This window comes from Protopterus annectens, chromosome 2.part0 (genome assembly GCF_019279795.1).
Source record: "Protopterus annectens isolate FY-2018-M chromosome 2.part0, PAN1.0, whole genome shotgun sequence".
Lineage (NCBI taxonomy): Eukaryota > Metazoa > Chordata > Ceratodontiformes > Protopteridae > Protopterus > Protopterus annectens.
Window position 1 is genome coordinate 74,612,323 of NC_056728.1, and position 12,800 is coordinate 74,625,122.

General features: G+C 37.8%; 1 protein-coding gene across 2 annotated transcripts in view; it reads left to right on the forward strand.

Moving 5' to 3' along the window:
* The window catches only part of OBSL1 (obscurin like cytoskeletal adaptor 1), a 1,518,259-nt gene that overhangs the window by 870,290 nt on the left and 635,169 nt on the right, over positions 1-12,800 (forward strand). For both annotated transcript variants that reach the window (XM_044060562.1, XM_044060561.1), the window contains exon 7: positions 6,220-6,495. In XM_044060562.1, coding sequence (XP_043916497.1) covers positions 6,220-6,495 — 276 coding nt within the window. The remainder of the gene's footprint in view (positions 1-6,219; positions 6,496-12,800) is intronic.

A 12,800-nucleotide genomic window follows, 5' to 3' on the forward strand; every position in this document is an offset into this window, starting at 1 on the left:
TTAAGTGACCACTGAAAAGTTTAGCCCCGTCTCCCAAAAGTATTATGAGTTTTTTAGTAATAAACGACCAGGATGTTCCCGCGGTCGGGGTTTGCCACAGCTAATGCACAGTACTCTCTTTCACCAGTAATTCCACAATTATCTTGTTCACCAATAAATCCACGCTGAAGAAAATTTTTTCAAAGTTCCACAGCTATAATGGATATTTATTCTTTAAAACAGACACGAAAAAAACACACAGTCAACAGTTCAACAGTTTACCCGGGTTTCGTCCTCCAAGACGAACTTCATCAGAATGAATAATCTAATTACTCCATCACTTAAATCCACAGGTCCACCTAATTATTCAATTAAATCATTACTAAACGTATTACATTAATCGTATTAACTAAAAATGTAAAAATGTTAATAAACATAATTAATATAAAACATATATATATATATCTTTTTTTAAAAAACTTGACTTCATATGAAGAATCATATGACTAAATAAAAACTACAAATAATAATGATGATTGAACGAATCTATGTTCATAATGGTATTGTATCAAATTGTGTGATATATAATATCCATGAATATATTATATCAAAATATATGTATATGTATATGGTACCCTTATTCTATTAAGGCCATTAAGTATTATATGTATGCATACGATATGAGATGACTTGTACTGTTTTATTTATCACTCCTTTTGATTTCCATGAAAACCTATACATTTCCCAATCTAGTATATTATTATATAAATTTGAATAACAGATATATTCTACCTCTCTAAATACTGATTAAATTATGGGAAACATAAACTTGTTTACCATTAGGGTATATTAAACTACATTATGACCTACCCTTAATGTGATTCTTTCTAAGAATGGGTTTGATGGTACAATATTCATTCAACCCTGGCCAATTATGGGCATTTAATAGAATCTGCCATCTTAATTCCTGCACATCCAAATCATATTTTGTATATCTTCCCTGCGCATCATATGGTATATGCTCAATGACACAAAATTTAAACTTATGGTTTGTATATAATTGAATATGTCTAACTAGGGCATTCGTGGTTTTCATATGCTGGATATCTAGTAGGTGTTCTTTAATTCTACTCCTAAATTTTCTACCAGTCTTCCCTATATAAAATGCTTTGCAATGTTGACAAAGTGCAACATATATAACATTCGAAGTGTGACAATCAAAATGCCCTTTAATTTTTATATTATATGAGTTAACCATAAGTTTTTCTTTTGTGCCATTGATATAATTATATGTTGTACATCTACCACATTTAAAATTGCCTATGGGTCTGTTGGTTTTATGACAATGTGGATAATAGGCTCATACTAAGCTTATGTTTAAGTGACCACTGAAAAGTTTAGCCCTGTCTCCCAAATGTATTATGAGTTTTTTAATTTCCCCTAGTAAGTGGACTGCCCTCATATACTCTAAGTGTGAATTACTATCTCGTATCCCATCATCTAGTATGGTTTTGAAGGCTGCTAGGGAATTATTCTGTTTAGTGTATAACACGAGTCAATTCCAAAAACAGGCAATGCATTCAGTTAAGTGTATTTTGTGCCAGCAAGAGCAGTTAATGTGGGTGTGGACAATTAGATCCTAAAAGAGGTGGTTTGCTGAATCACTGGTTCTGTGGAAATAAAGGAGATCAGAAAGTATGGGGTCTTTCATTGTACAGAAAACTAAATAGAGATGTTCATGTAGGAGCTTGTAGGAAACTTTCAGTGTAAGTTAGGTTTACTAGTGTTATAATATTCTTGGTGGAGAATTTCTGACTTTGAGATATTTTAATCAAGCCATAATGCCCAACAGGGCGTGTGTTATTGTGGAAATAACACCTGCCCAGGGGTGTTCTGAGGCCCGACATTGCAGGCGGAGGTCCTGTGCACCCCTTGAAAAGGGCATTATTTCCACAATAACACTCACCCTGGAGGATATCATTATGCTTAAAGAATGGGCTGTCTGTAAAATTGTTGTGTTTTACTTATTTATTATTTTTTATTACTGTATTATTTTTTATATATTTTTGATATAAAATAATTCTTCCACCTAATGTCTTAAACTTGCTATATTATATGTTAATGGTGCTGGAGGAAGCATTTTGCATACAAAATATAACACTTTAAAAAATATCAAGGTATTTACTTTTTTGGTCCCTTATTCCTAAAATGTTTGGTTTGTTGACAGTCAATAGTAATTGAAGTTACTAAATAATGACATACATTTCAGTTTCAGACTGTTATTTCCGTCAGAAAATTCACACTAGCACAAATCCTTTTGTTTAACCAAGTTTGCAATTTTATAAATGTAATAATTAAAATATGTTCCCAGTTTTGAGCCTTTGTTCCCCTTTTACTATAGGCTTTATCCATATTTCTTCAGCTGAAAGGTACGCAAATCTCTTTACTGTTGCTGCCAGTGGTCGATCTCACTCACCCACTATTTCTCACACACCCCACCTTCAGAAAATCCATGCTAACATAAATCATTTAAAATATGTTCCTATTTTGACCCTTTGTTCCCTGTTTATTTTAGGCGTATCCAGATACCTTGAGCTAAGTCTTCAAGAGGTATGCAAACCTCTTAAGTGCTGCTGCCAGGAGATCTCTTGATCGGTCTCCCTCTTCACTCTCTCTCTCACACACAGTCTTCTGCTTTTATGCATGCCACTCACACATGCAAACAGAAACAAGCACACATACATGCTTTTTTCTGTTTCATTCATTTTTTACACTCACTAAACAGCAAAAGCGCTGCTTAGCGAGTGTAAAATAATAGCTCGATCGATCTCTCTTTCTCTCTCTCATACAGGCACACACTATCTCACACACTTTTTTAATTTATTTATTTTTTTTATTTTACACTCACTAAACCACAGAATCACTGCTTAGAGAACAGAAAATAATGGCCATTAGTTTTTTTTTTCAGTCCAAGCTCCACTGCAACAGTGAGTTTGTAGTTTTACACATCAGCATCATCCATCTATTTCTTTGGATCAGATTTAAAATACTGCATGGAAATAAGTAACACAGAGACTCACACACAACCTCAAAATACCACATCCCACCTAAGACAGGTCCTAACCCAAATCTAAATTTATATGCAAAGAAAAACATTTTAAAAGATAAAAGTAAAACACGGACCACATCTCCATTTTACTTCAGTGAAAAAAATTATCTTCACACATTGCACGCAAAAAATACATTCACACAACCTGCAAAACAACTCTATCTACCTAAATCATCCCTCAAAATGAAATTCATGCTCCTGCTTTAACCACCCAGCAGTAACTGAAATACCTCCCCCTTTTACCACCCCCTCTCTCTACTTGTCTCCATGACTTCTCCGTTTGTTACTCCACAGACCCATAACACCTACAAATATATATACATATTGAATTGTTTCTTACCTTGGCTAAACTAAGCAAATACTCCCAGCACTCACCTCTTCTCACTATCTCCACTTATCCCCAACATCCTCTATTCTATCCTTTTTTCCACCTAACTCTTCTTAAAATACCCTCCATGCATAGGTTTCCCTGTGCTGCCTCCTCTGCTACCTCTCCCTCCCATCCCCGTACTTGAAATCACCATCAACATTTTTCTCCCTACTCTCAGCTAACGCCTTGTACCCTCCAACAACTAATTTTCTCTGCTCTTAGCTAACTCCTTTTCCCTGTAAGTTATACCTGGAAAACTCTTATAAACTGCACTAAACAGTAACATCATCAATTCTATTGTTACTCATTTTTTTTTCTTTCTGACATATAAATGTATGTATCCAAACCAACTCACCTGTATTTAACCTTATAAAACGCAAGAACTTTATACTGTATATATTGAACCTGAACCTTTTATTCCTTTTCTTTGCTTTTGTATCGTAAACTACTGAGCTATGTACATGATGTTATTATTTTGTCTTGTATTTGTACTGTACTGTTTTATATGGCACTTTTCTCCCCAGGCCTCTACTGAAAATGGGCAACCAGCCCAGTCAGACTATCACAGTAAACAAATGTTAAATAAATAAAATAAGTACCATTTTCAGGGACAGCCAGCATCAGTCTGCTTAAGTGACGTACTCCAGTCAGACTGTAGACAAATGGAAGTGGGTGGAATCAAAACCTGTACCCTGAGCTACAGGAAACATCGCATTAACAACGCAGTGCCTTAGAATGCACCATCCGCCAGACCAGGTCCATTGTAGTTACGGGAAGGTAATATTTTGTTTTCTAATTTTTAGAGTTAGTTCTGCATTGCTGAAGCGAGAACATCTGAAAGGGTGAAGGCCATATTTACTTAGATGTCTTTTCAGTGGCTACTTTTTTTTTGTTAATTTAGTTTCTGTGGAGTTATTATTAATGTGCGATATGATGAGTTTCAGACCTACGTTGAGTGTTGTGATGAGGAGAGTTTTATATGCAGATTGTGGAACAGGATTGTGTTAGTAATAGTGGGCATGTTTTGGTGCTTGGTGAATTTGAACCTGTTTTAAGAGATTAATCAAATCTGGGGATATATTCAGTGTTTACAATAAAGAAAATAGCTGCTGGAGACCTTTATGGTTTTGTGATTACAAGAGATGCTGGATGTCTTGGGTTAGTATAGTATGAATAATTGGGCATTTTTTTATTTACTTTTCTTTTTATTATTTTATTTTTTTTATATTTTTTAAGTATTCTGTTCATCCCTTGTACTATTGACTACACTGATTGACAGAAAGGGCTAGGTAGAAATGCTTCATTTAAGTGTGCTTTTGTATACACATTGGATCATAGGAGGTTACTAGGCTAACGGTTTTAGAGCCTTTTTAAGCCTAGCCATTCATGCCCCAGTTTTATCACTTATCTGTTTCCATGGGCTAGAATGGCTTGGGAATATGCCTGTGCCTTATGGGATCTGCAGACTGCCCCCTGTCAATAATGGCCACAGGAGAAAAGCCATGAATTTGCAGTTTCCCACCCAATGGTCCACACTGCATTTGAATAGGCTTAGAGATGAGTTCTGCTTCACCTTAATGGGGAGTCTGTTCTACATATTTTATATATATATATATATATATATATATATATATATATATATATATATATATATATATTATATATTATATATATATATATATATATATTTGTATTTATTTTTAAATGGGATTCTTTCTTATTTTAGGTTTGCAGGTCATTTTAACCTCCTTTTATGCAGCCTTTATATATGAAGATTAAGTAAATATTCTTTATATCTATTATTATTGTGGTGAAACTTGGTCATGTTTTATTCAGCTTTTTGATGCAATGTAATATGTGGATGCTAGTATTTTAGCAGTGATGGAGTTTTAGGCGATTTATTAGTTTCAGTCATATAGGAGGCTATTGATGTCACTGAGTCTATATTTTTATTCTATATCTTTTATTTTGTTTGTGCAGAGCTTATTGTAACTTCCATTGTTAAATTTAAGGATAAGGACAATGTTTTGGCATGGTTCATTTGTAATGCTTATGTTTAGTTGGTGTCACAGTATATAGGGGATGCTGGATTCTATGTGAATTGCAGCTGTCAGTGATGACTCATGTAGAGTGGTAACAAATATTTGAAGACAGGTAGACCAAGCTTGGTTTTATTTTTCTCTGACATCCAAGTCTACGCCAAGGATACAGGTATTCATGTAATCATAATAGGATGGTTAAAGAGTTAACAGCATTACATTTTCTATCTTCATGTCCCAGGATTTTATCTGGTGCAGATTTGTGGTATTGCATGCCATTACTAACCAATAACTACTGAAAGGCATAAGAAAAATATTTATGTCCTCTTTAAGTAGTTAAATTGCCAACTTGCATTACCAAGATGAAGCTAAATGTAAAAGAATCTTTTGTCAGTAGACTCAGAACAGTGTGTTGAGTGATGAGCACTCAGGTTTGTGACCCTGATAACTACACAGTGTTTCATTAAGGGTAGGCAAAGACAAGACTTTTATAGTGGTGAGAAAACAGTAAGAACATTAAAGTCACATAAATGTCTTTATACTACCTGCAGACTATGAACAGTGTAGTGCAAAGTGTCGAATACTGCTAATCAAAGGATAGGGAATAAAGAGTATCACAGTATGCTTGAATGAATATTAGTTTGCTGTCATCATCTCTCTTAGCAAAGTAGAGCATCATTATACAGTTTCTGTGATGCATATCCCTTATTTTCTACTTGTAGTGCCACCTGTAAATATCAGTAAGCTTCCAGCAGAGGACCTCAACAAGAAAGTCATCCCATTTGAACCTGTTGTTCTATATTGTGAACTCTCTAGGCCAGACGTATTGGTCCGTTGGTTCAAGGATGGAAAAGAGGTTCTTCCAGGTGATGATATCTCGATACAGTCAAGTGGAAAATTAAGGAGACTCATTATCAATTCAGCTAAACCATCTGACTCAGGCCAGTATGCCTGTGATGCTGTTGATGACATCATGAACTTTAATGTGAATGTGACAGGTAATGGTATTAGATAATATTTTATGATTTAGTTTGTTTAATGATTGTCAGTACTGCTTATGTAAAGGCTTAACAGTGAAACATGTGGGCTGTGTTCTTACTTTGACATACATGATACAAGGCATGAGTTTGAATAGCACTGTGATACTTTGACAATTATTTCTATTAATTCAGAGGTGCCCTGTAAGAGCAGAAATGACAAACAACTTGTTAGCATCCTGATATGCAAATCTGAAAAGTCAGTACATCAACAGAGGAAAAGACCATAATGTCCAAACATGTATGTTTTCTTGGCTTCCTAAATAAATGTCACAAAAGTGTACTTTGAAAATACTTGCATCTTTATTAACTGCTGGATTCCATATTCATCATCTTATGTGAGTAGCACAGAGTCATTTGTTTAGCATAAAAAGCTTCATGTTTCCCTTCTTTACCTAGTACTTTTTCACTACAAGGTATCCACCCCCTCCAAGAATCACCTTGAGCTTCCTTCCATATCATGCAACTGACCCATTCATTCCATTATGGGATGTGAGAAGCAAACCATTTTACTCTTCCACCAAGACAAGTATCCTATGGCTTATTTATTTATTTATCACCACAAGTGAAAAGCTAACAGTCCCCAAGTCATAATCCCCTTTATGTAGGTGGTTTATGACTTTCAGAATTGCTGTTTGCAATCATTGCTCACAAAGGGTACTCTGCAGAAAAAAGTAAGGAAAAATGCCTTTTGTTAACCAGAAAGTCTGAAAAACCTGTTTAACAAAATAAATAAATTAGTAAATTACAGTTAAAATAATAGGATGTGGTGACATGGTATACATCTGGTGACACCCCTGTACCCTTACAGTTTAAGATGAAGAGGAAAAAAATTACTAAAATGTTGCACTGCTACATTTAGGTCAAGTGCAAAAAGATTTAACCAGTTCACTTTTTTGAGTATCCCAACAAACGCCAAATATTTTTTTCCTTGAAAATGTGAACTGTTTTAGCTTTGTAAGTTGAGACTGTACTCAAGAGATAAATATGGACAAATGATAACTCAAGGTGCCTGGCATTGTAGATATAAATGTTCCTATGATGTCCCCACACTGGGCCAGTAATCAAGGAGCCTGAATCCTCACCACTGACACTGGAAAGGGACGTTGACTTGGAATGCAAATGGATACTCACAGCATTTCCACATGCAGCTCTCAGCACCAAGTACAATTTCCCTTAAGAACACACAGGGAACACACACAGCCTGGGGTCTGGATTTCTCTATAACTGTCTCCATCCAGGTTCCCAATAAGGCTCCCCACTGGTACAGCTGTAGTGTTAGGTCCTCAGCCGAATATCTAAGCCAAGTCCTCCAGCACCTTCTCTGTGAAACCAGTGCTTTGTGTCCCTGCTCAAAGTAGCTGACACACACACACACACTGTGAAAGTTGATTTTTCACACACAAAAACACCTGGGAAAGGCTGGCACAGATTTACCTGCTGACCCCCTCCTGCCCAGAGTATAAGGTAGCAATCACTACCACCAGACACTCCACAATCAGCTACTCTAAGGCCCTTAACAAGGGATGTCCAATTACACTGTGTAATATTAATACTAATACAAATGGTAGTAATTCACCAAGACAGCTAGGTCTCTTGGAGTGCCCCACACAGTGTGACCAAATAAATATAAGCACTCTCAAAGATTAAATACTTTCTAAAAGGATCAGCCATAATAGAAGTTTTGAATATATTTAATAATAAATAATAAAAGAACATGAAAATGCTGAATATATATTTACAGTAAACCAGAGAGTTCAAACCACAGGAAATATTGAAAATAACACTGATGGACAGACTCAGACAAATAAAGAAAAGCAATATCTAAACTAAGCTTGCTATATATTCCTAACTGATCTAAAGAAATTACTGTTCCATAATAACTTACTTGGGCAAGGCAAGATGAAATACATGAGCACTCTTTCTAGTCAGGGTAATAAACAGAATACTCAATACTGAGAGAACCCTCTCTGTAATATGTAAAACATAATTTCCAAGATGGCAGACAGAATGATCTCTTCTAGTCAGCTGACTCTAGGTTCTCACAGTATCCCCCTTTGAAGCTGAGACAGGAATTTAGCATAGATGACTACAATACACATCTAAAGGTTTATGGCAGTGCCTGGGGCTTCCCCTCTTTTTACTGAGCTAATGAGCAAAGGCTTCTTTCAGACCTACCAACTCTGGTCCTATTCAGCACAGTGGGGGTGCCTTGTTTATGGCTAAACCTTCCAAAACTAACTGGACTGAAGTTAACCACCTCTCTTCCAATGTCCTTTGCTAACATATATACATACACTTTCACATGTATATCCCTTCTCTGTCCAGTAGGATCCACTGTTGATACATTTTTCAGTCTGAAGAAGTTTGTGTATGGTACACAAATGAAAAGCGCTTTACTCCACTTTATTAATTAAATATATATTTTTTATTACTTGGTCATTTTAGTGCCGCTTTTCCTGATTTATCTTGTGTTCTTAGTTTGTTCTTAATCACCTGCTATCCAACAGCATACTCTCTGGCTTGAGCATTCCTTTCATACCAGACCTTTTTTCTGCTGCTGGGCTCCTGCCAGTTCCTCATGAGCTACAGCCATGAGCTTCCTAATCCTTGTCCTGAGGTTTAGGACATATGCCACAATAAACTCTGTGGAATTCACACCTTCCCACTCATCATGAATTAGACCTAAAGGTCCCCTCACCCTATGCCCATACAGCAACTCAAAGGGTGATAAACCTGTGGATTCCTGGGGTACCTCTCTATAAGCAAACAGCAGATGGGACAAATATTTGTCCCACTCTTTTTGAAACTGGTCTGCAAATGCCTGTATTATGGTCTTTAGTATAGGGATGGTAGGGGGTGGTTTGTAGGTGCTTCATCCCACAGTGCTTCCACAAACAAATCAGCAAGTCTGACATGAAATTGGCACCTTTGTCAGTCAGTATTTCTTTTGGGAAACCTACCTTGCTGAAGATTTCTAGCAAAGCATTTGCCACCTTTTCTGGCTCAATAGAGGACAGACCCACATCCTCAGGGTATCAAGTAGCATAATTTACTACTACTCACATGCCCTGCAGTACCCTGTTACATCTCTGGAAATCCAAGGCCAATAAAAGCTCTGCATAATATGTCTCTTGGTATGCTTTACGTCCATATGGCCTGCAAAGGGAATGTCATGGGCTGTTTCTAGAAGTGCCAGATGGCAGGCTTTGGGCACTACCAACTACTGTATTACCTCACCTTTTAGCCATCCCTCAGGGGTCCACTTGCTATACAGTAATCCTTTGTTCCAGTATACAGACTCCTCTTTTCCATGAGAATGAGGCACCTCCCTAGTTACCTCCCTCAAGCCTTGTAATGTAGGGTCTCTGAGCTGAGCCTGTCTCAACTCTATCTTTGTGACTTTTCCCAGTTCCTGTTCCACACAAAGTCTAGTATCTTCTGACAGCAGTGCCTCACTGTCAGCCTGGTTACTACCACTCATCTCTGCCCTTGCAGTCACCCTGTCCAAGGGAACATCAGTACCTATCAGCTGCTCACTGCTCATCTTCAGGCTCACTGTACAGGCTAGGTCCCTCCCTGAATTAGACACATCACCAGTCCTGGCTTCAGGGATGTGTTCTGTCTGGGTTTCCCCCAGGCTACCAGACCCACATGACTGTCTCCAAGCCTGACTGCGTGTCACTGCATGCACACAAGGTACTGCATTATCAGAATCATTCCCTATCAACACATCTGCGGGGATATCTTCAAACACACCTACTTGCTTGCTTCCTTTTCCACCATCACAGTCAACTGAACCATGGCCAAAGGCATTTGGAATAAGATACCTAGTAAAGCTCTGACTGGAGTGGACTGCCCAAGCAAGTACTGCTCCTCTGTAACCACTGCAGGCTTCACAATGGTTATATCAGAGGCTGTGTCTTTCTTTGCAGTGTCCTGTTTTCCATCCACTAAGATAGGATACAAACTCTGGTAGTAGTTTGGTACCCCTGTTGTCTCCAGACAACTTAACGCTGGCATTCTGTCATCCCCACTTGCTGGCTTCCCCAACTTTTGTTCCCCACCTTGCCTTCATGGACATCTATATGCTACATGGCCCCACTAGTTACATTTAAAACATTTAACCCTTTACCCTGGCCATGTACCTGAACTAGTGGCTTGCCCTGTTACTGGCAGACTCTGTTGGGGTGGTTCATGCTGCCCACCATGGGTTGCCCTTTATCCATGAGCAGCACTGGGTATTCCTTTCCTATGCAGTGATACCCTGCTTGCTAAGTATAGGTCCCCTTTTTTCCCTAGCTCATCTACAGATTTGCATTCCCTGTCTGCCAACCAGATTCTCATGTGCTCAGGCAAAGGGCCTGTTCCCTCACCAAAAGATCTGCCAGCCCTTGAAAAGTGGTGACCTGACACCAGCTCACCCACCTATAAAAATAAGTGCTTAACTCAACAATATAATCACATACACTTTCATCTGCCTTGCTTCTATGCTCACAATTTTTTTTCTGTATGCTTCAGGTGTTAACTTAAAACATTCCAATAAACATTTTATAATATTTATTTTATTTATTACATTTGATTACCGGGTAGTGTCCGACTGGGCAAGTAGCCCGTTTTCAGTGGATACCTGGGGTGAAAAGCTCCAGTAAGTAAGATACATAGAAGTAAGTTCTAAAATATTAAATAATTAAAAAATAAGAACATACAAAAATTGAAATGACTTATTACAAATAAGACATATTGATACAGAGGAAATACAGTAACAAAGTTAGAACATTAGACCACAGTTTCTTAAAACATGAATCTAGAGCATTACACCCTAAATACATATTGCACAATAGCACGTGTCATGAATTACAGAGTAAAAAATTTGCCATAGAGTAAAATGTTGTAGTGACACTAAATAAATTGAGCAGTAAACATGACAGAGCATGAGGAGAGAAGCTAGTGGGAAAGCTGAGTTTATCCTGGTGATAATAGCATCATAATTTAAGCAATCAGTATCAGACATTTTAGAAACAGCAGTTACAGCTTTACCATGGAGTAAAGGGATGAGAAACTCTACACAGATCCCTCAGTCAACATTATACTGTTTGCATACTCTTTCAAATATATGAATAAAACTATCAAAATTATCACCTTCTTGGTAATGAGAAAGAAGTTTACTGACCTTTATTTCTTCTGGGGTATAGTTTATTCCCTTCCCCATTACCTCCATGACCCTGGTAAAGAGTCAGCATTTCCTTTTCATGTTGTCTGTGACTCTTATTTTCCTTCAGCTTCCAAATGTCTCAGTCTCTATTTTTCTTCAGGCTCTAAATGCTGCATTCACTCTGCTGATTCTAATTCCAACCATTTGGACTCCAGTTCAAGTCTTTCTAACTCCAGGTGGGTTTTTAAGTCTGACTGACTTGTCTTCCTGGTTGCTGGTTTGTACTGCAGCTGTGATTAAGGCTGCAATCATGTCTCCATTAGTCAGGTTGGCATGCTCCAGTCCTTTGGCTTGCCACATCTGGTTCTTTGTCAGCTTGCCATAATCCTCTGCTGACATCCTTGCCTGCTTGCCCTGACTAAACTAAGCTAATAAAAAGTAAATAAGTAAAACATTTGTGATATGAAACTCTAAATGTTTACTTTGTGGCTGCTTAAGAGTACACCTTTAGTGACAACTGCTTACAGACGATAGAAGTTCAAATAATATCAAACCACTGCCATCAATATGTGACATCTCCATATTGAGTCAAAATCAAAGAGCCTGAATCCTCACCACTGACACTGGAGAGAGATGTTCACTTGGAATATAAATGGATACTCACAGTATTTCCAGATGCAGCTCTCTGCACCAAGTACAATTTCCTTAAGCGCATACAAGGAACTCACTCAGCCTGGGGTCTGTATTTCTCTATATCTGTCTCCCTCCAGGTTCCTAATAAGACTCCCCACTGGTATAGCAGTAGTGTTAGGTCCTCAGCCAAGTGTGCAAGCCGAGTCCTCCAGCACCCTCTCTGTGAAACCAGTGCTTTGTGTCCCTGCTCCAAGTAGCTGACACATACAGGCACACACACACACACACACACACACACACACACACACACACACACACACACACACACACACACACACACACACACACACACTGTGAGATTTGATTTTTCAGACATACACACATACCTGGGAAAGACTGGCACAGATTTATCTGCTGTGCCCCCTTCTGTCCAGAGCACTAGGTAGTTATCACTGCCACCAGATACTACATAATCAGC